The sequence below is a fragment of the Argopecten irradians genome, chromosome 6 (assembly GCF_041381155.1).
Source record: "Argopecten irradians isolate NY chromosome 6, Ai_NY, whole genome shotgun sequence".
Lineage (NCBI taxonomy): Eukaryota > Metazoa > Mollusca > Bivalvia > Pectinida > Pectinidae > Argopecten > Argopecten irradians.
The window spans coordinates 12,989,470-13,015,105 of record NC_091139.1 but is presented as its reverse complement, the minus strand read 5'-3'; the positions used below and the strand labels follow the sequence as shown (position 1 = coordinate 13,015,105).

The 25,636-nt window shown below is 34.6% G+C and overlaps 3 protein-coding genes and 1 pseudogene across 12 annotated transcripts in view; 3 read left to right on the top strand and 1 right to left on the bottom strand.

Moving 5' to 3' along the window:
• Positions 1 to 25,636, bottom strand: part of LOC138325026 (cell death abnormality protein 1-like) — a 314,573-nt gene that overhangs the window by 137,266 nt on the left and 151,671 nt on the right. The window lies entirely within an intron of this gene.
• Positions 501 to 8,508, top strand: LOC138326110 (scavenger receptor class F member 1-like). Its single transcript, XM_069272244.1, has 11 exons — positions 501 to 612; positions 1,372 to 1,458; positions 1,755 to 1,850; positions 1,974 to 2,066; positions 2,437 to 2,532; positions 2,753 to 2,854; positions 4,710 to 4,736; positions 4,973 to 4,999; positions 5,280 to 5,370; positions 7,429 to 7,469; positions 7,773 to 8,508. Exons 1-11 carry the CDS (start codon positions 501 to 503, stop codon positions 7,862 to 7,864), a joined length of 864 nt encoding a protein of 287 aa, XP_069128345.1. The 3' UTR covers positions 7,865 to 8,508.
• The window catches only part of LOC138326108 (fucolectin-3-like), an 89,395-nt pseudogene continuing 73,252 nt past the window's right edge, over positions 9,494 to 25,636 (top strand).
• LOC138325032 (fucolectin-7-like) lies at positions 16,260 to 22,089 on the top strand. The gene is made up of 3 exons (XM_069270388.1): positions 16,260 to 16,548; positions 18,288 to 18,497; positions 21,456 to 22,089. Exons 1-3 carry the CDS (start codon positions 16,467 to 16,469, stop codon positions 21,617 to 21,619), a joined length of 456 nt encoding a protein of 151 aa, XP_069126489.1. The 5' UTR covers positions 16,260 to 16,466; the 3' UTR covers positions 21,620 to 22,089.

The following is a 25,636-nucleotide window of genomic DNA, read 5'->3' as shown; positions in this document are numbered from 1 at the left end:
AAGCATTCATTTAACAATTTATGTCACTTTTCGTTTATAAATTTGATCGATGTATGAAAACCAAATTTGTTTGCAAACTGTGTGAATTCGCCTAGTAGGGCTTATATCAATAATCTGTATGACGTAGATAAATTAAGTTCGAAATACTGTAATGTATTCAAAAGTTAAAATCTTTAAAGAAAAGTGTTCTATTGCGGAATTGAAATTATCGGAAATATATGTATTTCAAAAAGGATTTGTGTTTGGGAAATTTATCAGAGCAAAACCTTATACCATACCATATATACGCCAATCGATATCATATGATCATGTATGATAATTATTTTTATATTTCTAATCCTAATGTCATCCACACTCAAATCAATTAAGACAGCGAGTTACATATTGTTTGTATACATCACTTGATGTCACTTATTATATGCGTAGGAAAATTCTTACAATAAAGCATAGTGTTCAAATCAACAAAAGTGTTTATATTTCGATAATACATAGATATGAACATGGATTTGTTTACAGATTGTGTTGACGGAAAGTATGGCGTTACATGTGACGCGGACTGTTCTGGTAACTGTAAAGATCCGATATGTGACAGAAACACTGGATACTGTTCTGGTAAGTAACAGGTAACTGATATACTAATAATATTGTCCAATAATATCTGCTATGGCCTTTAAATCACCATAAAGCCCGTTCTTGTTAATATTAAAAACAATAATGTATGCATTTTTTAATTGGATCATGCGACTGTTAAGTGCGTTATTTCACATTGTACTATTTTCTTGGAGATCTTATTTGCGCGATTATACCGCACATTATTTCGCAAATTATAGTACTAGCAATTCGAGCAATGTATGCAATACAATATATTGGACGAAACTATTATAATCAAAACAACATGTGAAAGTTTCATTAAACAACGACACCTTAATTACTTTGGTGTCTCCTTTAAAAATGTTTTCAATTAGTAAATGTTTTTAGCGTTCAATTTGTGTTTAGATTTTAAGAAGTGTAACCTCCGAGAATTGTTAGACTTAGTTTATTTTTAAGAATACGTTAAATAAGACTTTATAAGACAAATTAGTCCTAAGTTTTATGGATGTCACCGAGAATTTGGACCGATTTGTGTTGAAAGAAAGTGTTGCTGGGAATTTGACTTAGAAAGAATATTTCGCCGGCAATTTGATTTATGTTTGGTGAATGAAAGAATGTGTCGCCGGGAATTTTCTACTTTGATTTGGTTTATGTATGAAAGAATGGTGTCGCCAGAAATTTGTTTGATTTATGTTTAAAGAATGTTGTCTAGATGATTTTGATTTACTTTTTAAGACTGGGTTTTTGACTAGATTTTGTTTATGTTTATACGAATTTTAGCCGGGGCGTACGGCAGCTCGTGTGGCCAGGCTTGTTCAATGAACTGTAAGGATAGAGTGTGCACTAAGACCACTGGACACTGTATAGGTAGGGTATCCAATATATATATAGATCCATAATTTACCGGTAATTACCAAGTTTTTGTATCCAAAAGACAATGACTCGAAGATTAAAGATGCAAATGGTTGTCTCGTAAAAAGCTACTTGGCCGACAACTGCATATTATAAATTGTGTTCCCTTTGTGTAACAATATTGACAAATGATAAAGAATCGCATGTTCACGTTACTTTTAAATGAGTATTTATATCCGAATAAATGTTTGCGTAAAAATTCTATCAATGCTTATTAATGACAAGCAAATATTATGATGCTATTTTTTTAGAATGCGTTACGGGAAAGTTCGGCAATATATGTGAACAAGACTGTTCTGTGAACTGTAAGGACCGGCGGTGTGTCAAAGACTCTGGGTATTGTACTGGTATGTAACATAATATTATCGCCTTTAGTTTCGTACACCTCTACTCGAAAATTGAAAATAGGAATTGATATTCATCTATAAATACTTATTTGGATATTCAACGCTTTTTCGTCTCCTCTTTAGAATGTTCCCTTGGTAAATATGGCGCTAGCTGTGACCAAGACTGTCCTGGTTACTGTCGGGACGGATGTACAAGAGACAAAGCTTCATGTATTGGTAAGATAAATAATTTTCCATGAACTTGTTTTCGATTTCGTTGATAACATAACATTTGAATCATCTTAATTGACTCCGTTTTACAATGCAGATTAAATCACATCACCATTTTATACTACTTTTTAATTACTCCTCTGACATGTTAACTTGTTTTCTACATTTTCCATTCGCTTTTGAAATTAAATCAATAATAGAATAAAATACGCCTTGCAATCCTAATATATGATTTTTTTTACGTTAATGCATTCATACATTTTTTTCGAACAAGACTTCATGAGCTTATACTAGTAAAAACGAATACGTCAATATTGAATTAAACACAAATTATTTCTTCCTAAAACATATTTAATCTGTTACCGTATCTCTGTAGGGTGTACAACTGGGAGATATGGTACTACATGTACCTCCACGTGTCCCGTGACGTGTAAAGACTTTGTGTGTGGTCAACAGACAGGCCAGTGCTTAGGTAATTAGTATTCATAGAAAAACAGATGTCTGAGTTAGCACATTCTCGGTAATCAAGCCGATGTATACACTTGCTTACAAAAGCTGAATTCAATATCGTTTTCTGCAATATGATAAACAATTGATACAGTTATGTATTTTCAATATATTACAAGCTGAAAATGCGATTGATATAATTCACAAATTATAAGTCAAAATTCAAAGATGGTATTTTTATGTAGATTGCTATCCTGGCAAGTATGGAGTGGTGTGTGGGGCTGATTGTCCGGCCTCTTGTCCTGATAACATCTGTAACAAGGAAGATGGACAATGTCTAACTCAGGGTAGGTACATGTGTGGATGTCTATAGTTACTGACAACATCTGTAACAAGGAAGATGGACAATGTCTAACCCAGGGTAGGTACATGTGTGGATGTCTATAGTTACTGACAACATCTGTAACAAGGAAGATGGACACTGTCTAACCCAGGGTAGGTACATGTGTGGATGTCTATAGTTACTGACAACATCTGTAACAAGGAAGATGGACACTGTCTAACTCAGGGTAGGTACATGTGTGGATGTCTATAGTTACTGACAACATCTGTAACAAGGAAGATGGACAATGTCTAACCCAGGGTAGGTACATGTGTGGATGTCTATAGTTACTGACAACATCTGTAACAAGGAAGATGGACAATGTCTAACTCAGGGTAGGTACATGTGTGGATGTCTATAGTTACTGACAACATCTGTAACAAGGAAGATGGACAATGTCTAACCCAGGGTAGGTACATGTGTGGATGTCTATAGTTACTGACAACATCTGTAACAAGGAAGATGGACAATGTCTAACTCAGGGTAGGTACATGTGTGGATGTCTATAGTTACTGACAACATCTGTAACAAGGAAGATGGACACTGTCTAACCCAGGGTAGGTACATGTGTGGATGTCTATAGTTACTGACAACATCTGTAACAAGGAAGATGGACACTGTCTAACCCAGGGTAGGTACATGTGTGGATGTCTATAGTTACTGACAACATCTGTAACAAGGAAGATGGACAATGTCTAACCCAGGGTAGGTACATGTGTGGATGTCTATAGTTACTGACAACATCTGTAACAAGGAAGATGGACAATGTCTAACCCAGGGTAGGTACATGTGTGGATGTCTATAGTTACTGACAACATCTGTAACAAGGAGGATGGACAATGTCTAACCCAGGGTAGGTACATGTGTGGATGTCTATAGTTACTGACAACATCTGTAACAAGGAAGATGGACAATGTCTAACCCAGGGTAGGTACATGTGTGGATGTCTATAGTTACTGACAACATCTGTAACAAGGAAGATGGACACTGTCTAACTCAGGGTAGGTACATGTGTGGATGTCTATAGTTACTGACAACATCTGTAACAAGGAAGATGGACACTGTCTAACCCAGGGTAGGTACATGTGTGGATGTCTATAGTTACTGACAACATCTGTAACAAGGAAGATGGACACTGTCTAACCCAGGGTAGGTACATGTGTGGATGTCTATAGTTACTGACAACATCTGTAACAAAGAAGATGGACACAGTCTAACCCAGGGTAGGTACATGTGTATATTTCTATAGTTTACTGACGACATTTTGAACAAGGAAGATGGACGCTGTCTAACCGAGGGGGTAGGTACAATGTGTGGATGTTCTATAGTTACTGACAACACAATGTAACAAGGAAGATGGACAATGTCTAACCCAGGGTAGGTACAATGTGTGGATGTCTATAGTTACTGACAGACTATCTGTACCACAGGAAAATGGACACTGTCTAACCCAGGGTAGGTACATGTGTATATTTCTCATAGTTACTGACGATTCATTTAACAAGGAATATGGACGCTACAGGTTCAATTTCTTCGAAACTTTGACAAAAGATGTATAAACAACATATTTACTTCACAAAACTATTGTGATGAATATTGAACTACGGGAAAATGTTCCCATATGTGTGACTTAATTTAGATACAAATTATATAAATTTTATATTTTTGAATTTAATAAGCAAATTAAGCTGATATAATTTAAATTCAATTAAATACTACATTTGAAGTATAATTGAAACTACATATTGCCAAGTTAAATATCACAAATATAATTCGCCGATTGATTATACAAGTAATTTCGTTTGTTAATCATTTTACAGATACATCCAGCACTTCACGGCCAACAGGTAAGGATTAGGGTGAAAGGTTATCAATGGCTATGAAACAAAGACATATTTTGTCTTTATTTGTCATATCATGCATATTTGTTTTTGTTTTTATTTCTGTAGATTTAAAATGTAAAATGTAATTTTTGTTGTAATTTTTTTATATTTTGCTTTTCGAATTATAAACCATATCATATATACGATCATGAAATGTTCTTCTTTCTTTTTTTTGAAAAAATGTATTTATCTCATTACAGATTCAACCCCCACCGATCAGTCACCAGGTAAATATTTTATCTAAAATAAACTAAAGGCTATGATTATCGAATAGGTAAGTATCTATAAAATATAGCTAGATTGAAAATGAACTAAAGACTATGATTATCGTATAGGTAAGCATCTACAAAATAAAAGTTGTGTATAATTCTACACTGTGTAGTTTTGTCCCATCGAATTGACTCTTCGCAGTCAATTACGTATTTATATTCCCTTTAAAATCTAATCTGAAACATGATCTCAGGATTACAATATTCACATAGATATGATGCTTTTGTTGTTTTACAGTTGATCCTAAAGACATCATTATAGCCGTATTGGCTGTTGTGTGTGGATTAGTTACTGCTGCGTTGATCACCTCAGTGATTTGTCAGCGTCGGTGAGTAGGAACTTCTCAGTTGCTACATACGTGTTGTAATTGTTTAAAAAGACATCCATTGATTGTCTAATATTAAAAGTATATATGTGTGTACCTAATGGCTTATTTTAGACACCGGCAAAAACAAAACAAGCCATCAAATGATATGTAAAACGTCATATCGAAAGATCTACAGTGCTTATAATAACATGTGTATTAATTACGGTAGTAGATGGATTTGGCAGTGATTGATATTCGTGGTTTAAAAAAGCCCAAAAATAACATGTTTACACCAATAATTAAACAACCTATAGAGATGTGATACAATCGTTAGATGTAGTTATTGATTCAGAGGGATAGAAGTATGTGATCTTTGTTTAATTCCCGCGTAATTTAGTACGGATATAACGTACATAGCAACTATTATGCATGATGAATAATTGCGTGCCCCTGTGACTGGGCCGAAATGACCAAAATTGCATTTCACGGTCCTGCGATAGCAGTTAAAACAGATTGTTTTTCGAATGTTCATACAAATAGAACCGCTGACGAAACTAAAGAATATATCTAGATCTCGTATTGGACAAAATGTTACATAATATATGAGCACGATCGAGTACATGGGTATCGTTAAAAATGGGCTAGGCCAAGGACGTCTTTTTGCAGGAGATGTATGTAAATCATGAAAATACAGTGTCAGATTTCGATCTTTCGAGGTTATCATTTTGTTGTAATCAATATCGATGCTGATATCGTTTGCGCGTTTACTGTTGGCAAAATGATTACAGCCGAGGGAATTAGACTGTAATTCACGATTATTTTTAGAGTCATTGTTTGATAATTTAAAATATATGAACTACTTTAGTTTATGATAACATTTAAAATAAGGTTGGTCAAAGATGCATTATCTACGATGTTTGTTTTCTAGTACTCACATATTATGTAGGCGGATTTAATCCTCTGTTTACCTCTACCATTACATGAGTTTCAAAATGTTTGGAAATTCGTCAAATAATAAGAAATTGACACAAACATACGTTCCTTCAATGTAATGCCATCATGATATGTTTCCGAAGAGAATCAACCGATATCTCATTCTGCTTCAATATTATACATTATAAAGCCACAAATGTAATCAGGTTGTGCTAGGTACGATGCCTTTAAGTATCATCTTTTTTAACATTTTCTCTGCGCTTGATGGTTTTTACAATACCGTAAATTGGGATAGTTTGGTATCGAGCAATTTTGGCGTTTTTGTATCAGAATAGGGTGGTTAAATTTGATATGTTGAAATGGTGTTTTCTTATTAATACCCCTTTTGTCGCATAGATCCCCCAATAATTAAAAAAATGACGTAAATTGAAAAGAAATTGAAACATTGGTCCTCAATTGAAGCGCTTTATAGTCGCATATCAATTGTGGTATAATATATTAATGATAAGAATTTTAGAGTTTGAAATTTGGACTAAGATATAATTATGTAATACAGCAGCTACATTGATATCAACTCTTCCAGGTATTGGATATCATATCTAAATATTGACATTTGTGATTCCGGTGTACTGCTATATTAACTCGGCAATAATCTCTGTACAGAGTCGACTCCTAAGACTCCAATAAACGTATCGTACCATCCACTCAATCTGCGTTGGAGTTCTACATTTCTACAACTTATACAACCACAATATTTTTCTTTATGTGTGTTTTTACCAAAAAAAATACGAAACATACTTTAAATGTACGTTTACGTTACGTGATTACCCTAGAGTACATGTACATAGGTGCTCACAGCGCGTAGATGTGTTAGCCCTAATATTCAAATAATAATTAATATCAAATTTTGTTGTGTTAAAGTTTGGCGCTCCAAATAAGCAAATATGACCACATCCAAAATATCCCAATTAACGGTGGTTTAGTTGTTATATTTAAACATATTTTTGTGTTGTTATGCTTGTTGTATAATTATTATAATAACTTATCTGTTTATGATATGCCACTTTGATTCATTTTCAATCATATATAAATTAAAGTACCCGTAGTCAAAACTGTATTTTCCATGAACTCCATTTCTGCTTACAGAAACAAGGAAAACGGAAGAAACTCACAAGACAAACGTACAGGTAGTAAAAATAAAATGATATTAACTTTCAAACTGACACCTCATGATTAAGCCAGGATGGTATGATAACTGGACGGCATTAAGACTATCATCTGCTATCAATACGTACACCAAAACTACCTCCAGTCAAATGTTACAAAAAACGAAAAACCAAAGTAGCATTAAAAGACTCTGACACACATCAAACAGTTTGATAGACTTTTGAGTTATCCTTTTAAGAACTAATTTCGATATTTAATAGAGAATTTTGGTTTGCTAGTTCATCGCTTTATAACTGTTATTTTATTTTTTCTGCTTTTTTTAGACCAGTCTGGCCCAGACACTGGATATTCGTCTATTGACCACCGTGACGTTGAACCTTCCCACGTATATGAAATGGTTGTTACCGAAACATAACGAGAAAACCATAGCAGACATTTATGTACTAGATGGACTCAATTATTCCTTTTAATTAATATAAATTATAACATTAAATATGTTCGAGAGTATATCATAATATATATAGTGCTCTTCTCTAGTGATTTATACCTCTCGATGAAAAAGGAAATGCATTTGATCCGGGGAATGTGAAACAGATATTAAATAATGTTTGCACTGAAATCAGTGAATGCAAATTGTAGCGCATCTACAGTAGGCGTCTGTATAAACTATGTGACCGAATTAGTAAGCATTACGTATGCTACTCTCCACTTTACATAGCTTATATACATCTATCTATTTCTGCTTGTCTAGTACTGCGTCATCTGCATTTTATTAAAATTAAAGTTGTTTTTTTTTGTGTGTAGTTAAATGGAAAGGCGTAATGTGACACTATTACTTATATGATATATGTACATGTTTTACAATTTCACTCTAAGGTAAATATTAAAATTGGTCAATTTAGAAACAATGGCAAAAGTCATCAACTACTCACCATTTATTAAGCCAATAAACATTTGTTACGCTATATAAACTATTATTTATTATACTTACACCGTATGGTTGAATTTCATTGATGTCAGCTTTGGTGATTTTCTATATAAAAAGATTGAAAATTAGAACTCCTTCTTTGGTTTTAATTTGTTATCGTAAAACGTTCGTTTATGTTGAAACCATAAGGAGACTTTAAGCCATCCACACTCCAATATCGGACATATGTTTGTTACAAGCAAAATATCATTAGATTTTACTGCCATGGTTCCGTAACTGAGGACGATGCAGTAACCTCTCAGCGACAGACACGTATGAAAGTACTGTGAGCATTGTAGTTGTTCTATAAATAGACATGGTAATCACACACATGGTATAAATGAATCGGTTCTAATGTAACACTAGGGACCCTAACCAAACGACTGCCACGAGTATGAAAAACAAAACAAACATTTGGTGCTGATTAAAATACTTGTCTAGATTATAATTCGGTAAAATATTTTAGTCTGGAAATGATCTATGCACCCGCCACATTTACAATATGTGTGGTCTACATTGTAGTAGCTCTATGCATTCGGTAAGATAAAAGTATATAGATCTAAATCTTTCCGTTGGAGAAATTACATTGATCTGTTATAACCACTGTATTAGTCACTAACAACCCTTTCTCTGCAAATCAAGTATGTGTATAAAATTGAACCTTTGATGTCATAAACATGCAGTTTGAATGCTGATCCGTGCGCATTTCATTTACCGCCGATTACGGCCCCTTGTTTCTAACGTTCATCGGCTCAACAAACGCCTAGCTAGGCCTATATAAATAAAATGACGATATCAAGAACGGAAGTTTTAGAAAATATTCGAATAACAAATTCTATATATTTGCAACATTTTTATCAACGTTAACGTTGTTTTCACAAACTTGAAACTTCGTCTACTGCACCAGTGCATAGTACTGATATATCTGAATGGCGCTGACTAGCGCAACAATGTAATACTCACAAACAGTATTTCGATACAAGTCAGCCGTTGCGCGGTAGGGGCTTATGTCACTGCGTCGTTCCCTTAACAATTAACAAACATATTCATATAAAACAGAACGTATGTGTATAGTATACCCAGTGTACGGCTGTGTGCTATTCATTACGCACTGTATATTAAGGTTTAAATGGATAACGACTTAGAATCAATGAGAGTATTGACATATACTGAATGTGATGTACTTCTTTGTAGCTGTTAAACAATATTACGTTGAAACATGGTAAAGAGTGGACATATACGGATGGAAAATGGTGTTTTCCTCATCTTGAGTCTCATAGTAGCTACAGTCAGATCTGAAGGTAAGTAATCAAAGCAATGATTGACAATGTAGAACAGTTAACAGGCTTTCAAATAACAACTGATTATTCATATACTAATAATAGCGATTGACTTCCTGGTTTGAACACATGTGACAACATTCCATTCAATAGCATACACTTATAAAGATTTAAAACATGGCAGTGATGTCTATTGTTATAGCTTGAGGAATAGTTGAGAAAAGGTCTGCTATTATCACACACTACTATGAAATAGTTACCTATTCCCTTGAATTAGTTTGCTTTTCAACGAGAAAATGTAATTATTATAAGATCAAAGGTAAACATAACTAAGTACGCATTCAGCAGCTACCCGTATAAAATAGATTAAAACAAAAATACCGAAAACATTATATCTATATTCCTTTAGGGAATTCAAATTCATTAAATCTAAGAAGAAATGGAACAATAAATGATAGCGACAAACAAATCCCATGTTCTTGTCCTGATGTTTTTGTACTCATAGATTTATTTGTATTACCTAATTCCAAAATAATTTGCATCATTTCTTGCACGGCCACAATATCAATAACCTGTAAAGGAATTCCAGAAATGATGAAGGAACTTTCATTTATCCCGCCTTAGACGAGAATCTTGTATGCATATCGGTTACAATAATGTAACGTGATATCAAAGATATAGTCGTATTTGGCTAGTAGAAATCGTATTGGGTTTGGACGATAGAGTAATCGTTCTTTGCCCTAACGTCATTAGTAACAAGATGGTTGTCAAGTAACGCTTCGCGACGACGGCATTCAAAGATGGAAACAAAACGTGTGAATGATAATACTGATGACAAATTTCAAAAGCAAAAAAAAGATAGCGGTAAAACGTATTTATAAATGTTTAACAGAAATGAACCAAGCCAACGTATTCGAGTTATTCAATGAGGTGAAAATTGCTTTTTTGGTTTCCATACATAATGTATCTTGCATTTATTTAATTATATTTCCATTCTACTTTCAGTTTCCCGTTTTAACTATGTTCGACCCCCTCCTTCAATCTTGACATATTCGATTTTTCTTCTAGGATGTTTTTAGGTTCAAATCAATTGTTTTTAGGTTCAAATCAATTTTTTTTATTTTAAAAAATATAAATGTTACATAACATTAAGTGTCCTTACACAGGAGGAGACTAATTCAACACACAAACCTATATTTGGCTGAAGCGACATGTTTCTGCCCCCCTCTGCTTCCTACGCCCCTGATATGTACAACGGTTATAAATGTTTCCAAATAAGCATCGATACCTTTATCAGGCATGAAATAATATCTCTACTTATAGCACGATGTGAAGCCTTAACTATTTTATTTCCAAATTAGCTGCATATGTATGATCCTCCATTTTAAAGAAAATGCTATGAAAATTAAACTGAGTAGATGTTTCAGTGTGAATTCCTGTACATGGATCTTTCAAAATCAACACGGTTCATGCAAATGACGATGCATACTCTCTAAGTGAAGCAATGCAATGTATCATGAATAGATCAAAAGGTTTAAATAGGCAGTATGAGTTTACCTGGAGCTTTGGAATAGTTAAACAAATCCCAGTGTAATAGTGGAGAGTACCAATGGCATTAAAAAGTATGAAAACACCTCAAACCCAAACGCTAAAGGGTTTGTCTTTTAAACACGAAAGCGCATCCAATGTGTTTTAGAGGAATAATCGTTGCCACTGTTAAAGGTCAAATATACGTAATTTTCAGTTGTTTTGTAATTACAAACAGACCCAATAATCATAATTGTACCAATGACCTAGAATAAAGATGAAACTCGCGTATTATGACATTATTCCGTGCAGATAAATCTATAATATCGAACGTCAAAAGTCATGTTGTAAACACACCTGCCATCTTGAAACAGACAATACCGAAACGTTTCGTATATAGGCGCGGTCGAGTCACGTGATAATTTCCAGGAATCGGGAGTTTCTATGGACTTTTTCGTATCGTTTCGGTTTGTATTTTTGTGGGCCACATTAATTATTTTTATTTTTTTTTTAAATATTTTTTTTCGAAACATCACAGTTGGTCTCAGTGACATATCACCTAGCTTTAATTATTAATTTATACAACAAAGAACGTGGTGATTTTCTTGTAAATGTGTGTGATTACAAAAATAATTGAAAAGTTACGTATATTGTGCCTATAATGTTGCAGTCAAAGCATATTCACCGATCAAAAAATCAAACTAATAATGTAGAAAATGTACCGCCAGGAGAATTAAACAGTGGAAAATGTAAGTAAAATGTGAGCTGAAAAAAAAAACTTTTTTGTTAGAATGAACTGTTTCAATTTTAGTTAATTAACCAATAGCAAACTACTAATACTGCCTTTTCATATATGTATTATTTTTCCTCATCGATATAACAGTATCGGTGATTAGTTTAACAGCGTCACGTGTCCGGGAAACAAATATTGAGTATCCCTCTCGGAACCCACTTCCTTCAATTTTCCCTGTCGAGTAGCTCTCTCGGAACCTCTCGGGTTGTTTTCATAACAATTATTATCAGACAAAAAGAAATGAACTGTGATAGATTAGGACTTGTTATCACATTTGAAATTGTTAGAAATAAATTGTTGAAGAATATTTATGTTGCATTTCTTCATTTTTGTTAAATACCACTACTGTCCATTAAGTCTACATTGTACAGTGATATAGTAATCTATACAGGTTTATGTATACTTATGTAACTAAAACATGGACAGTTATATATTCGGAATAATAAAGCATTCAGGGAAACAAATATACATGTCTCCCTCACACCAGGGCAATACATGTATAATGTCCATATTAAGCAATCATGACGTTTTTTATACTAGAAAGTTTCTTTAGAAGCTTTAAGTATATTAAAAACTCTTTGTTTGGTATTAACAATAAACTTAAATCATTGATGTTGTCGATTTAAAACACATTTATATGCTTTATAGAATAATTTTGACACTAAGCAATATATGATATATACGAGGGGTTTTCCAAATGTTTCTTTAAAATACGCTAAAGATAAATTCGTCAATTGTGGTAAGTGCCTCACTGTGTATCACGCATCATTTTCCACAGCTTATTACTGATTTTTTTCATGTTGTTTTTTTGTTTTTACTTGTGGCAGGACGACATGGATGAGTAGCATCTCTACGCTGCTGTTGTCAAGTATTAAATTTAGCTACCCACCTACACATAGACCTTTGTGACAGTATGCCTTTCCCATAAACATCACACACTTCACGGTGGATATATTTCGGTTTTACGCTAATTAGCGACATACCTTTTATGTAGGCCCTAATTTCAATCCCATTTACAGCTCTACTTTCCGTCATATTGCGTACACTGTAATGAATGCGTTCATTGTAGCAAGGTCAGTCAGGTTATGAACATGTTTTTTACCTGTGTTGTTCACTATCGCAGCAAGAGACGGTTTTGAGTACAAAGGGCACGATTTATATGAAATAAAGGCCATACAAAAAATGTACAATAATCACTTGTTTAAACAGTATCTTAAACTTTAAGTTAATCTCTTCAAAGTTCCAAACTCGTTTAAGGACTTTTTTCTTTGTAATAATTACGCCGTTAACAAATTAGAAGCGACGTCACAAACGGTGATGTCGTTTGTTTCCTTTCTGAATTGTGAAGCAAATTGTCAAGCAAACAAAAATGCTATAGGAGACTCATTTCGTTCTGAAAGACTTAAATTCTATCGATACTAATATCTGGTGCCCTAATGAACAACAATAGTGTAAGTAGTGTTTCTGGACTGAAATGGTTTGTTTTATGAATTTTGGTTTTTCAGTCGTGATGACACTCAAACCTTATAACTGCAGACGTTGAACGCTATGCCTAAATAAATATTGAAAATGTTAATTATATATCTACAAAAAAAACTAATTAAGACGCCTCATCGATGGTACATTGCAGGAAACCTAGTCTTGTTTAAACCAGCTTCACAGAGTAGTAACAAGTACCCGGATAAGTGGCTGGCGGGTGCCGCTGTGGACGAATGTCAGCAGACAGATATATTTACTGATTGTTGTACACACACATAGAGTGGTGGTCCAAAGACGGTTTTGTTAAATCTTAACAGCAACATATTTCTCGTTAAATCATAACACTAACATCTTATCTCGTTAAATCTTAACACCAACATATTTTCTTGTTCAATGTTAACAGCATCATTTTATCTCGTTCAATCTTAACAGAAACATCTTATCTTGTTAAAACTTAACGGCAACATTTTTTCTCGTTAAATCTTAACAGCAACATCTTTTCTTGTTCAATATTAACAGCAACATCTTATCTCTTAAATCTTAGTTTTGCTTCGAGTTTTTCGAGACATTGTTAAGACATAATTTCATCAGCTATTTTCATCTATATTAAGACATGATTCCATCAGCTTTTTTCGTCTATATTTTAGATGTAACCAGTGAGTCCAATGTAAATGATATCGATATCGTTATAAACCATTATCATACTATAATGTATACCACGCGTATGTTCTTTTCTCGTGTATATATTTATTTAATGCTAAAGCGTCCTTAATTAAATGATTAACAAATTTTACTATTGCTTTGTGATATTCTTGAGAATATAATATGTAATTAAGATAAATGACTCGATGGGGTATTGACTAAGTTCACCTCTTGACGAGGAGTTAACAGCCCATCTCCCGATACCTAGTGTTTGCTTGCAGAATTTTAAATGTAAGAAGACTTCAAGATTTGTGGAGGCCAGTTGAGGCCGCTATTGAATTATGACGTATGAAGAACTTTCTAAAAAATATAAACTTTATTTATTTTACATCGATTACGAAACAAGTTATACAACTTATGTAAATCTCTCTCGATGGCCCGGATGTAAGCGCACGAGGGATATTAGTGTGGGAGGAAACCGGAGTGCCCGGAGAAATCCCACGTGATCGGGCGAGTGGCTTAACCACTACACCACCCGATTACCCAGTTTTAATTAAAACTTTCTAGTTTAAATCACCCTATTGACATATGCCAAAATATTTCACTATTCAAGACTAGAAAATAAGTAATTACTATTTAGTGGTGTATCCATTTCTGTGTAACTAATTTCTATTTTAATAGCGCGTATTCCATCTACAGTGTCGACTGACTGTTGGTCAATGTCGATATGGATGTGCGTAAAGTCACCCAGTCCAATCTAGTTTCCCCTGTGTAGTGTGCTTGAAGCGCGTGTTTTGTGAGACTGCAATATATTCATGTTATGTCTTCTTGTAAAGTGAAACAATTTCCCTTTTCCCTTTCATAAAGTGCTGTATCACTGAGGCATGCCGCCGAAGACATCAAGCAACACACCCAACCCTGTCACATTATACTGATAACGGAAGAACAAGTCGCCCCACTTCCGCAATGCTAAACGCTAGGCAGGAGCCGAAACTACTACACGGGTACTTTTATAGACTTTGCTGTACGTGTGTCTTGGCCAGGGGACAGAACACAGAGCCTACCTCACAGGGGCGAGCGCTTAACCGAAAGCCAAAAGTAAAACGTTTTCAAGGGAGAAGAGAAAAGATCGATTCTCAATTTAGTCGCTTTTACGATCATACAATTGAGGCAGCAGGTACAATGCTAATGCCCTAGCAGTGAATATGTATAAAAAGATGACTATAAATATTAAAACGATGTATAACCAATTTAAGGTATGTTTAAACAAATAAATGAATCCTATACTAGGAACACATATTAATGTGTAACCATCATACAACTTGTCCTATTCAGAAACCGTCGTGAGTTAGATGTTACATAATAAGTGGTTGTTGAATATTTCATTTATTCCACACGAGTGAGTTATTTTTTAAATGTTACAAAATACACGACTCAGCTTTAGCGACTAGCTTTTGAATTTAAAAAAAAATAACTTACGAGTGTGGTATTAACAACCACAAGTCGTGTTACCTGTTTCTACCACAATGATATTCGCTTTTAGCCGATAAAAATACGACAAATACGACGAGGATAAGGTAACCTGTATTTGCTGAAATATGCAAATAGAGTATAGTAATATTTTCAAAAAGGTCCTTATTATTATTTAAAAGTCAAATTCTAATAACGAATCCATCGATAATTTTTTCCGGTTGGGAATATCTTTAAGATGAAATGTTATTCATTTAACGTCTTATTGAGTTTAATTTCTTACAGTTGTTTCAATAATATAAAACTCATTGTTGGACTATATAAAAGTATGCGCACGGTATGGTGCCGTCTCCTCCCGCCAAATAATCATCAGGCCATTGTGGTCAAGTTCAAGTCTGTTCCAGAATCGTTTAATCTACTAAACTCACCAGTGAAAAATATCCTTTCCGTTACACATATTTTTAGTATTTCATGTCGATTTTACACCCCGCATGAATAAGTTAGGTATTTTGACACAACGACCACGACACATACACTTTCCAACACCAGTTTTGACGTCAAGCGGCAATCACAACATAGTATGACATCATTCGATTATTGATGACGTTGACAAAGGATGTCAGCCAATAAGGATGCGTTATAACTTTAAGAGTTAATACCACGTGTGGTATGAATATATTGTTAATTAACAGCTGCACTGCTTATTTGATACCCTGAGAGTTGAATAACACCGCCTATTGTGATAGAAAATACATTTCACTGATGCATAACGTTTTAAACCGTCAAACACTAACAAAGGCTATAGACACAGAAAGGACTGTATTTACTTCCTTGTAGCTTCAGTTCTGAATATTGGGATATGGCGAAAGACAAATACCTACAAAGCCGAAATGTCGTTTTCCTTAGCTTGGTTTTTATATTGGCTACAGTCAGATCTGAAGGTAGGTAAAGAAACAAAAGCAGACACTGTTGAAACGTATCATGAAGTATTTAGTTATTATACGTGTATATAGCAAATTCACTTCCTGGTTGGGTATTTTATTTACACATACGAATATACATATTTGAATATCTAGGTTAAGGTTACCGTGTCGCCGAGCCTGGACTGTAATTTGAATATTGTATATGTGGTCATATCTTGGCTCATTTGACGTTTGGCACGAAAGGTTCAAAATTAGAATACTAATATCATCTATAATTACATAAATATGTATTTCTTGGGTGAAATTTACTCATTTACGTTACGTAAACATACATGTACAGGTATGTTCTGGTAAACCGAAAAAAACACCATTACCTGTGCAAGTTTATCTTTCTTTTATAAAAAACATGTTTAATGGTTATGGCTATTAATCATTTTACAAATAGAAATATCATAGCATAGTTGGAAATGACACTGTTAAAGGCTATCATCAGCGAGTAGGTAACTTTAAATGCAATCACATCTATTAAGATTCTGACAAAAACATCATTAGATAATGTATTTCTGGTGGATAATTCTACATGTAGTAGGTTTGAATTGTACATAGTGATACGGTCGCCTTCTAGCGGAGGACCAGTAAGTCCGGGGTCGCGAGTTCGAGCCCGGCTGGCGGCATACTACTGTCGTCCTGTTACATTTGGAGTCGTAGACCAAATATAGCGAGATTGGATTGGATTCGGTCGATCATCAGTGACCAAGACCGCTTTCGTTTATTCGGAACAACTAGTTCGACCGTTTGTTAAAGTCATTATTTCAAGTATAAATCCTCACGGACCTGCAGTTTTGATACAGGCCAATAAAAGCTTTGTCAAGGCTCGTGTGAAAACAATATAAAATCACCAGGTCCGTCTTTCATCCATAAACGAACAACTAAGTCCAACCAGTCAAACCGTATAATCCAAAACGGCCCTGGTAGTTAAGTCGGCAGAACATTCTGCTAGTGTTCGGAGCTCCTGGCGGCGACATTATTTCCTGCCATGTTACAATATTGGCGCCAAACTAAGATTACCAAGGTGATGGTATAAGGGTCTTGTATGTGTCCGAGGGCGAAGACTTTGAAAAAGGAGGAAGGCGTGTAGCGGGATTGATCATTTACTTCTCTCCTGTTACATAAGGCAGACAGGTATTGGCAGGTTATTCTACCTTCTATAATCATCCGGTAACTGTTATGTCTACGTTTATCTTGAAATTTGTTAGTTTTTAATATGTTTTAGCTGTAGAAGTACTTGATAGATAAGTGTATCTGGAGAGTTTAGACGGAAATATTTAGCTTTGTGACAGTACTCATTTTCTTTTATGACAATGGTTTCAATCTCAATGTTTTTGGGACTACCTTGACTGTTATATCTTGTTTTGTAACAGTTTCTAATGTATACATGTTGTAATACTAATGATTTCATATCAAATCTAACATTGCAGTCTTGCTCATTTTTGACCAACACTAAGTAGTAACAATAATACAATGCATGGCATTTTGTATCGATACTAATACCTTTGTCCTTACAAACAACAGTAGCATTTTCAATGTTTCTGGGCAACTGAGAAGGAAATATTTTGCTTTGTGACCTATTTGTACTTACCTAATGACAATGATTTCTTATCAAACCGAGTCTAAGGTATTGTTTAATGATTATTGACACACACGTAAACATTTGAGCAGAACTCGAATTAAGATGCATCATCGATGGTACATTGCAGGAAACCTAGCCTTGTCTAAGACAGCTACACAGAGTTGTAACCATAGCCAAGCTAAGTGGCTGGCGGGTGCCGCTGTGGACGGATGTCAGCAGAGAGATATAAATTCTGATTGTTGTACCCACACAGAGGATGATAGTCCGAAGACGGTGTGGTGGCGTGTCGATCTAGGACAAATCAGTACTATCGACAGCATCCAGATAATATACAGAGGTAAGGACATAACATTTCTTTGATTTAAAAAGGAGTTGGGTTGTATGGAGGTCAATTGTTCATTGTGTTAGATACATTGTTTATCTTGATAATTTATGGCTATCATATCGCATTTATTAAATGATCAGAATTTTTTACACTAAAGCATGTGGACACCAAACATATATGTCCTTGTATAGGTATCTGATATATTGTTAATATTACATGAATTGTTTGATGGACTTGTGACGGCATACATGTGCCAGTCAACTTTGGCATTCAGAAGATTATGAAACAGTCATAATGACAATATAAACCACTACAAACTATATCTTCATGTTACCTACACCACACTCAAACCTCACACATGTCAACAATATAACATTGTTCTAAAAACGTATGAAAAGTGCAATTTCTGGTATAGTTTCAGTTTTGGTCGAATAATCATGCAATATATGGATAGTAGCTGCAACATTGTAGCTCAAAAGACTTTAAGACAGATAATGGTGTCATCTTTAGAGATCCAATTGGTGCCTATTACTGCTAATGGAGCAAAGAGATGTTTGTGCAAACCGTTATTAAACGTTTGTATGCATTTTATCTTACTTGTTTGATATCACTTACCTACTAGGCAATAAAACTGAACCGTATAAAATATCAAAATCAAAGCGAGACATTATTTTTTTCACATATAAATATGATGGTCTTTTCGAAGGAAAATTATACGGCAAAATTGTGAATTTGACGTCCTATGAGTGGTAAAGTAGATATTAAGGATGGTGACATATATCAGCAGGTATACATGTATCTTAATTGAATTGAATCTATAAATGTTACAGATTTGTCTGCTCTCTCACTGCTCATTTTTATGTCTATATAATTTAAAAAATTATGATGTCAAAATTAACGAATGGGTGACATCAAATCAATAATATAAATTATTATATGTGTGAATACAAGACAAACTCTTTCATTTAATCTAAATCTTTATATCTATATTTGTATTTGTATGAATGAGTTTGCAGAATGAATGGAGCAAATCAAATGTGATGAAATGAAAGCGATCGAGTAAAAGAAGTGAAAGAGACTTCCTGTGAGAGGCTATATGTTGTAAGAGGGATGTAGCCAGGGTCCCAACCCTGGCGTCCCTCTAATTTGCTGGGGGATAAAATCAATTTTGAACCTTCAAAAAAGATATTAAGGATGTTCTCCTCTGAGATATGATATGCATGGATGTTTGTAGAATTTATTTTCCAGTAGTCTTCTTTAAACATATACCAGTTTTGATTAATGAGACTGATATTTTGTTCTCATAATAACAACATATGCTACCATTACCCCTTAATTGTGAGCTACAAAATGCATAGTTTTCAGCCATTTTTGCCAAATTTAACCCTTTATAGAAAAGTTATGGTATTAAACATTTTGTTAATATTTTGCATATCAATGGGGAAAGGTTTGTTCTTTCTGAATCGGGCAAAAAATAGGGGGTCCGTATGCTTACTTTTTACCCCTTTTGAATATTTATTATTCTTCAATATTTGGGAGTAAAAAGTAAAAATGCTGAAATTACCATTAAATGCAAAGATAAAGTGACAAAAGTATCATTTCACATATTAATGCTCAATATTTTAATTACCACGAACCAAGTAAAGATTTACAGCAAAATTAGCTCGATATAGCTACAAATGATGGCGCAGTGATGATTTAAGCAAAACCAATTACGGTAAAAAACTGTCAGTGGTTCTACTCAAAGACACAATTTCAAAATGGCCGCCAAAAGGAACATTTCTCAAAATCCCCGTATAACAAAATCTACCTAAGATAGAAATGTAATTTTTGGACAAAAAATGCAACTGGCAACTTGCTACAAATATATGATAAATTGTCAACTTGCTACAAATATATGATAAATTGTCTTTCAAAATCCCATAACTTCTTTGATCTTTGTCAAAACAAGACTTCAACGGGACTAAAACCTCAGAAAAACACATCCTTAAGGATGGTCGTTATGTTTCTTTTGAGCAAAAATAATATATGAATGCATGTATACGCTTAAAATAATTGGAAACATGCAACAAAGTATACAAAAATGTGTCCGAGTGATTTTCTGATGCAAAGCTCCACTGGGATATATAGGGATCATTTCGTACCCGGCCGAAAAGTATAGTAGGCCGGGTACATATATTTGTTCTGTGTGGATAGTTGATTTCCAAATACTTAAATAGTAAATGACCCTTTTTAACTGAATGCAAGGGTATAAAGCCGCTCTGACAGATGCGAATAAAGCGTTTGAAAGAGAGTTTTAGATCTCGATCTTTAAGTCCAAGATAGATATATGTATCGTAATCGTGTTCTAGTAATGAGTCATGCAAATGCATGGTAGTTTTTTAGGTGAAACATAAAAAACATTTTATTGCCCAGACTATTCTATAGAAATAACCAGGGTTGGGGCCCTGTGGTCAGCCTCTTTATAAACAAATAAAAGCAGATAATCATCACCACCTGAATACATAAACAACTCTCACCACTCTCTTTCTTGAATACATACTAACTTACATATTTAATACTAATAGACATCCCTTCTATCTCTCTCTTTCTCTCTCATTATCTTATACTTCTCAATTTCAAATAAACTTATACATAGTACATATAGCTTACAGTACGCCAGTTAACCACAATATGCCAATATGCAGGTAATGTTATTGTACTAATATTATTATATCCATGCTACATGGTTATAGCAAATTAGGGAAAGGATAGACGGCAGGAATTAATAAATAAACTGAGTTTTAAAACCTTACTGATTCGGAAGCCCTATGGAAACTGTATTTCAACCTGCATTCCCGTAATCATGTGACCGGCAAAACCAGAGTTTACATAATTTCCGGTCAAAGACTAACGGAACGAACGGAACGAAACAAAATGCTTCGTTACAAATGTATATATTATCTGTGCACAACCTTTGGTTTGTTTTAGTTTTACGTCCTATTAACAGCCAGGGTCATGTAAGGACGTGTCAGGTTTGTTGGTGGAGGAAAGCCGGAGTACCCGGAGAAAAACCACCGGCCAGCGGTCAGTACCTGGCAACTGCCCCACATGGGATTCGAACCCGTATCCCAGAGGTGGAGGGCTTGTGGTAATATGTCGGGACATCTTAACCACTCGGCCACCGCGGCCTCCTGTGCACAACCACAATTTCAGTGGACTTAGGTAGTAATTGAAATCGAGTGACTTGTGCATGTCATTATCCATCATGCTCGTTCAAATTGCGAATGGTGATGATTTTAATGGTGAGGTAAATGTCGAAAAAATTCTAACGAATTCAGCGTTAAGATAATACAACAAATGTATTATATACCGAAGTTTAAACAGGTTCATTCATCAAAAATCCTACTCAGAGGTAGTTTTCCCCTGCTATCCAGCAGGCTTCTTCAGCCCTAATGACAGGGGACAGGCTTAGTGGTGTTCAGTCACATGACAACAAATGTACATTGTTAACTGCATTATCGGGGAAGAAAATGCTCGACTCCTTCATCTATTTTAGGAATAATTTTCGGGAAACACTTAGTATTTGTGCATATGGATGAAGTATTCGAAGTGGGATATTTGTTTTGCGTTTTAGCCAATTTCCAGCGAAGATTGGCTGGTTATCAGCTGTACGTATCAAACGCCACCATTTCCCCTCAGGATGGCGTACTGTGTTACGAGGACACCAGTAGTACCATATCTGCCGTACAGTTGAATGTGATACACAAGTGCCTGTATGTAGGTCGGTATGTGACTGTGTACAACTATAGGAGCAACCCAAAACGGTACAGCTGGTATGACGATTACGCGATATTGGAACTTTGTGAGGTACTAGTATTTGGTGAGTGTAATCATTTATCTTCATAGAAAGTAGTGTTGTATTTATTTCATTATGATAATTAATACTACCTGTCATGTGCCATTCGGTTTTAGATATAATGCTCCACCATTGAAATGTACATTAATACATGCAAACATGCATTGATGATACACTGGTACTATGACTACACAGACTAACCATTAGTGGAAGTTATGTTAATCTGGCTTTAATTGACATACATAGAGTGAACTCACTAATACATAATGTGACTTTATAAGTACATAACGTGATGTCACTGATGACGACATGTCCACTGCCATGATGACTTTCAATCTGATAGATTAGACCATCAGTTTTATAATTTCTACATCGGTAAAACGACGATATTTTTTTTAGTTTGAGACTTTTGCGCATTGAACTGTAAAGAACATTGACTTACAGTCGTGCAAACCAGAAGTTGTATTATGACATCCAAGTAGGGACAAATGAAAATGACAATTGATAAGGGATACGCAAGAGAGCTACATATTTCAGATCTGAAAACAAACAAATGCTCCGGTTCTGTTAGTGATTGTCATATGTCAGGAAAGGAAGCTGAAAAAACACCGCACAACAGAAGTCGTTATGTGTGCGTAATTTTGACAGCAATGTTATAGCCACATAGTCTATGTGGATGACAATACCCGACCACATCGTACTCGGATTGTGCAAGATTATCTGAATAGAAATTGACTAATGTGAATCCTTAGACAACCGTAAAGAACCGCATCGAACATATATGGGATATAATTGGCGAGGACAAAATAATTAAAGTGATTTCTCCATGTCAGAATCAGAATATGTTTTGGTTACTGCAAAATGTGCGAATATTCCCCAGGATAATCTGTAAAGAGTTTAGGGCGTCAACATGGATGGTGTCTTTAGTGTCAAACGGAATAGGCGGTTACACGAAATATTGACTGCAAACTGTATATGGTGAAGATCGGGCATCTTTTCTTTACATTGTTAATATGGAATACTGGATGGATATTTAAGCAATAAACTATCTTCCTATGGCATTTATGGTCTATATAGATGACAGAGCTATGCAGACAATCGTGCATTATGAGATGATTGTCTACAAAGCTCTGGCTACTATATAGACCATAGATGCCACCGGGAGATAGTTTAATACTTATATTTACATTATCAACTCATTTAGGGTTTCTGCATTAACATTGTTTAAACTAAACTAGGAAAACCGTTTTTCAACGACGATTCCATCCACAAGATGGAACAGCCATTTTGACGGTAATGAGTTGACGTCACCACGTCAACATTAGTGTCGTCATAATGACCATGTTTTGGATGTCAGTTATACAGTCATATGTATAAATATAAATATAGTGCTTTATTTGACAGATATACAAAGTACATAAAATTGAATAATATTTCTTTGCACTTTTGTCGCTGCATACTTCGCGTCAAAGATTTAAACGAGAATTAAGAGTATTCAATTAATAATGATTTCACCTGGCTTTACTAGGCTGTCCAGTAGGGAGTTACGGTGACGGTGACTGTAATCAAGTATGTCCGGCCACCTGTTACGGTGGGAACTGTAATCCGAAAACAGGCTCATGTCTTTGTAAGTAGCATTTAATATATGTATTGCGAAAGACTACCGTATTAAAAGTTTACCTTGTTGCATGTAACAGCGTAGGAAATGAGGTGATGTTTGGATGGATGGTGTTAACTTCCTGCTTGTGAGAGGGAAAAATCAATTCACGTCTTTAGGTTTAAATATAAGGATTACACAAACACTTGATAAATATTTGTGTATACAAGGCGCATTTGCGTGCAGGTCTCAACTTCAGCTGTCATTAAAACCGTTTTAATACCGATGTAAAAGCAATGTACATTCAGACTAACTTACCCCTCAGATTATATATTTCATCTTTTGGTGTACTAAATTCATATACTGGATTCGATTTGATGCAAACTGAGGATCCATATCCTTTTCACATTATGGTCCTTGACGTTATGGCGACGTGGGTGAGAACACCTGCTCCACAGATTGAAAAAACTGACTGTGTAGTAAAAACATAAGGCATTGTCTCGGTTGGTGTCTTTGACATTTGTCTCAGGGAGAAAGCTAAACATGTAATATAAACAAGAGCATAAATAACGTCGTCTTGTCAATAGCTGTTTACGTCCATTATCATCATCATGATTCACAATTTCTTGTAGTTTAAGGAAATGTCATACTATCATAATATATATAATATAAGCATTCATTTAACAATTGCTGTCACTTTTCGTTTTTAAATTTCATCGATGTATGAAAACAATATTGTTTGCAAACTGTGTGAATCCGCCTAGTAGGGCCTATATCAATAATCTATTTGACATAGACAAATTATCCGAAGTACTGTAATATATTCAAATGTTAAAATCTTTAAAGAAAAAATATTATATTATGGAAATCGGAAATATATGAATTTCAAAAAGGGGAGATTTATTAGGCAAAACCTTAATATATACACGCCATCCATATCATATGATCATGTATGATATTATTTTATATTATTTTCTTATCCTAATGTCATCCACACTAAATCAATTAAGACAGCGAGTTACATATTTACGGCGGCGTATTAGGGCCACTTTATAATTTAATTTATCGTGTACGTGCAAGTTATTATCTTGTACGTACAACTTAGTATCATGTACGTACAAGATAGTATCTTGTACGTTCAACTTAGTATCTTGTACGTACAAGTTATTATCTTGTACGTACAACTTAGTATCATGTACGTACAAGATAGTATCGTGTACGTTCAACTTAGTATCTTGTACGTACAAGATAGTATATTGTACGTACAAGTTAGTATCTTAAATGTACGAACAAGTTAGTATCTTGTACGTGCAAGTTATTATCGTGTACGTGCAACTTAGTATCTTGTACGTCCAAGATAGTATATTGTACGTACAATATAGTATCTTGTACGTACAACTTAGTATCTTTTTACATGTATATGTTCGGAAACATATCACAGCATCACACCTCCACAAAATGTCGGAAGGTATTCGTTTTTCCATTTAGCTTAAACAAAGGGTACGTAATATACGTATAGCTTCCTGCGATGCCATTGTGACAGTAAATCAGTCACAGCCTTTAATACCGAGAGTTTCAACATTATACTATCTTGTACGTACAAGATAGTAACTTGTACGTACAATATAGTAACTTGTACGTACAAGATAGTAACTTGCACGTACAAGATATTAACTTGTACGTACAAGATATTAACTTGTACGTACAAGATATTAT

Coding starts and splice junctions, on each gene's coding strand:
- LOC138326110 (XM_069272244.1), top strand. CDS start 501: ATGGATTTGTTTACAGATTGTGTTGACGGAAAGTATGGCGTTACATGT. Junction 613..1,371: donor AAACACTGGATACTGTTCTG/GTAAGTAACAGG, acceptor TACGAATTTTAG/CCGGGGCGTACGGCAGCTCG. Junction 5,000..5,279: donor CCCCACCGATCAGTCACCAG/GTAAATATTTTA, acceptor GTTGTTTTACAG/TTGATCCTAAAGACATCATT.
- LOC138325032 (XM_069270388.1), top strand. CDS start 16,467: ATGGCGAAAGACAAATACCTACAAAGCCGAAATGTCGTTTTCCTTAGC. Junction 16,549..18,287: donor GGCTACAGTCAGATCTGAAG/GTAGGTAAAGAA, acceptor GGTACATTGCAG/GAAACCTAGCCTTGTCTAAG. Junction 18,498..21,455: donor CATCCAGATAATATACAGAG/GTAAGGACATAA, acceptor GGTTTGTTTTAG/TTTTACGTCCTATTAACAGC.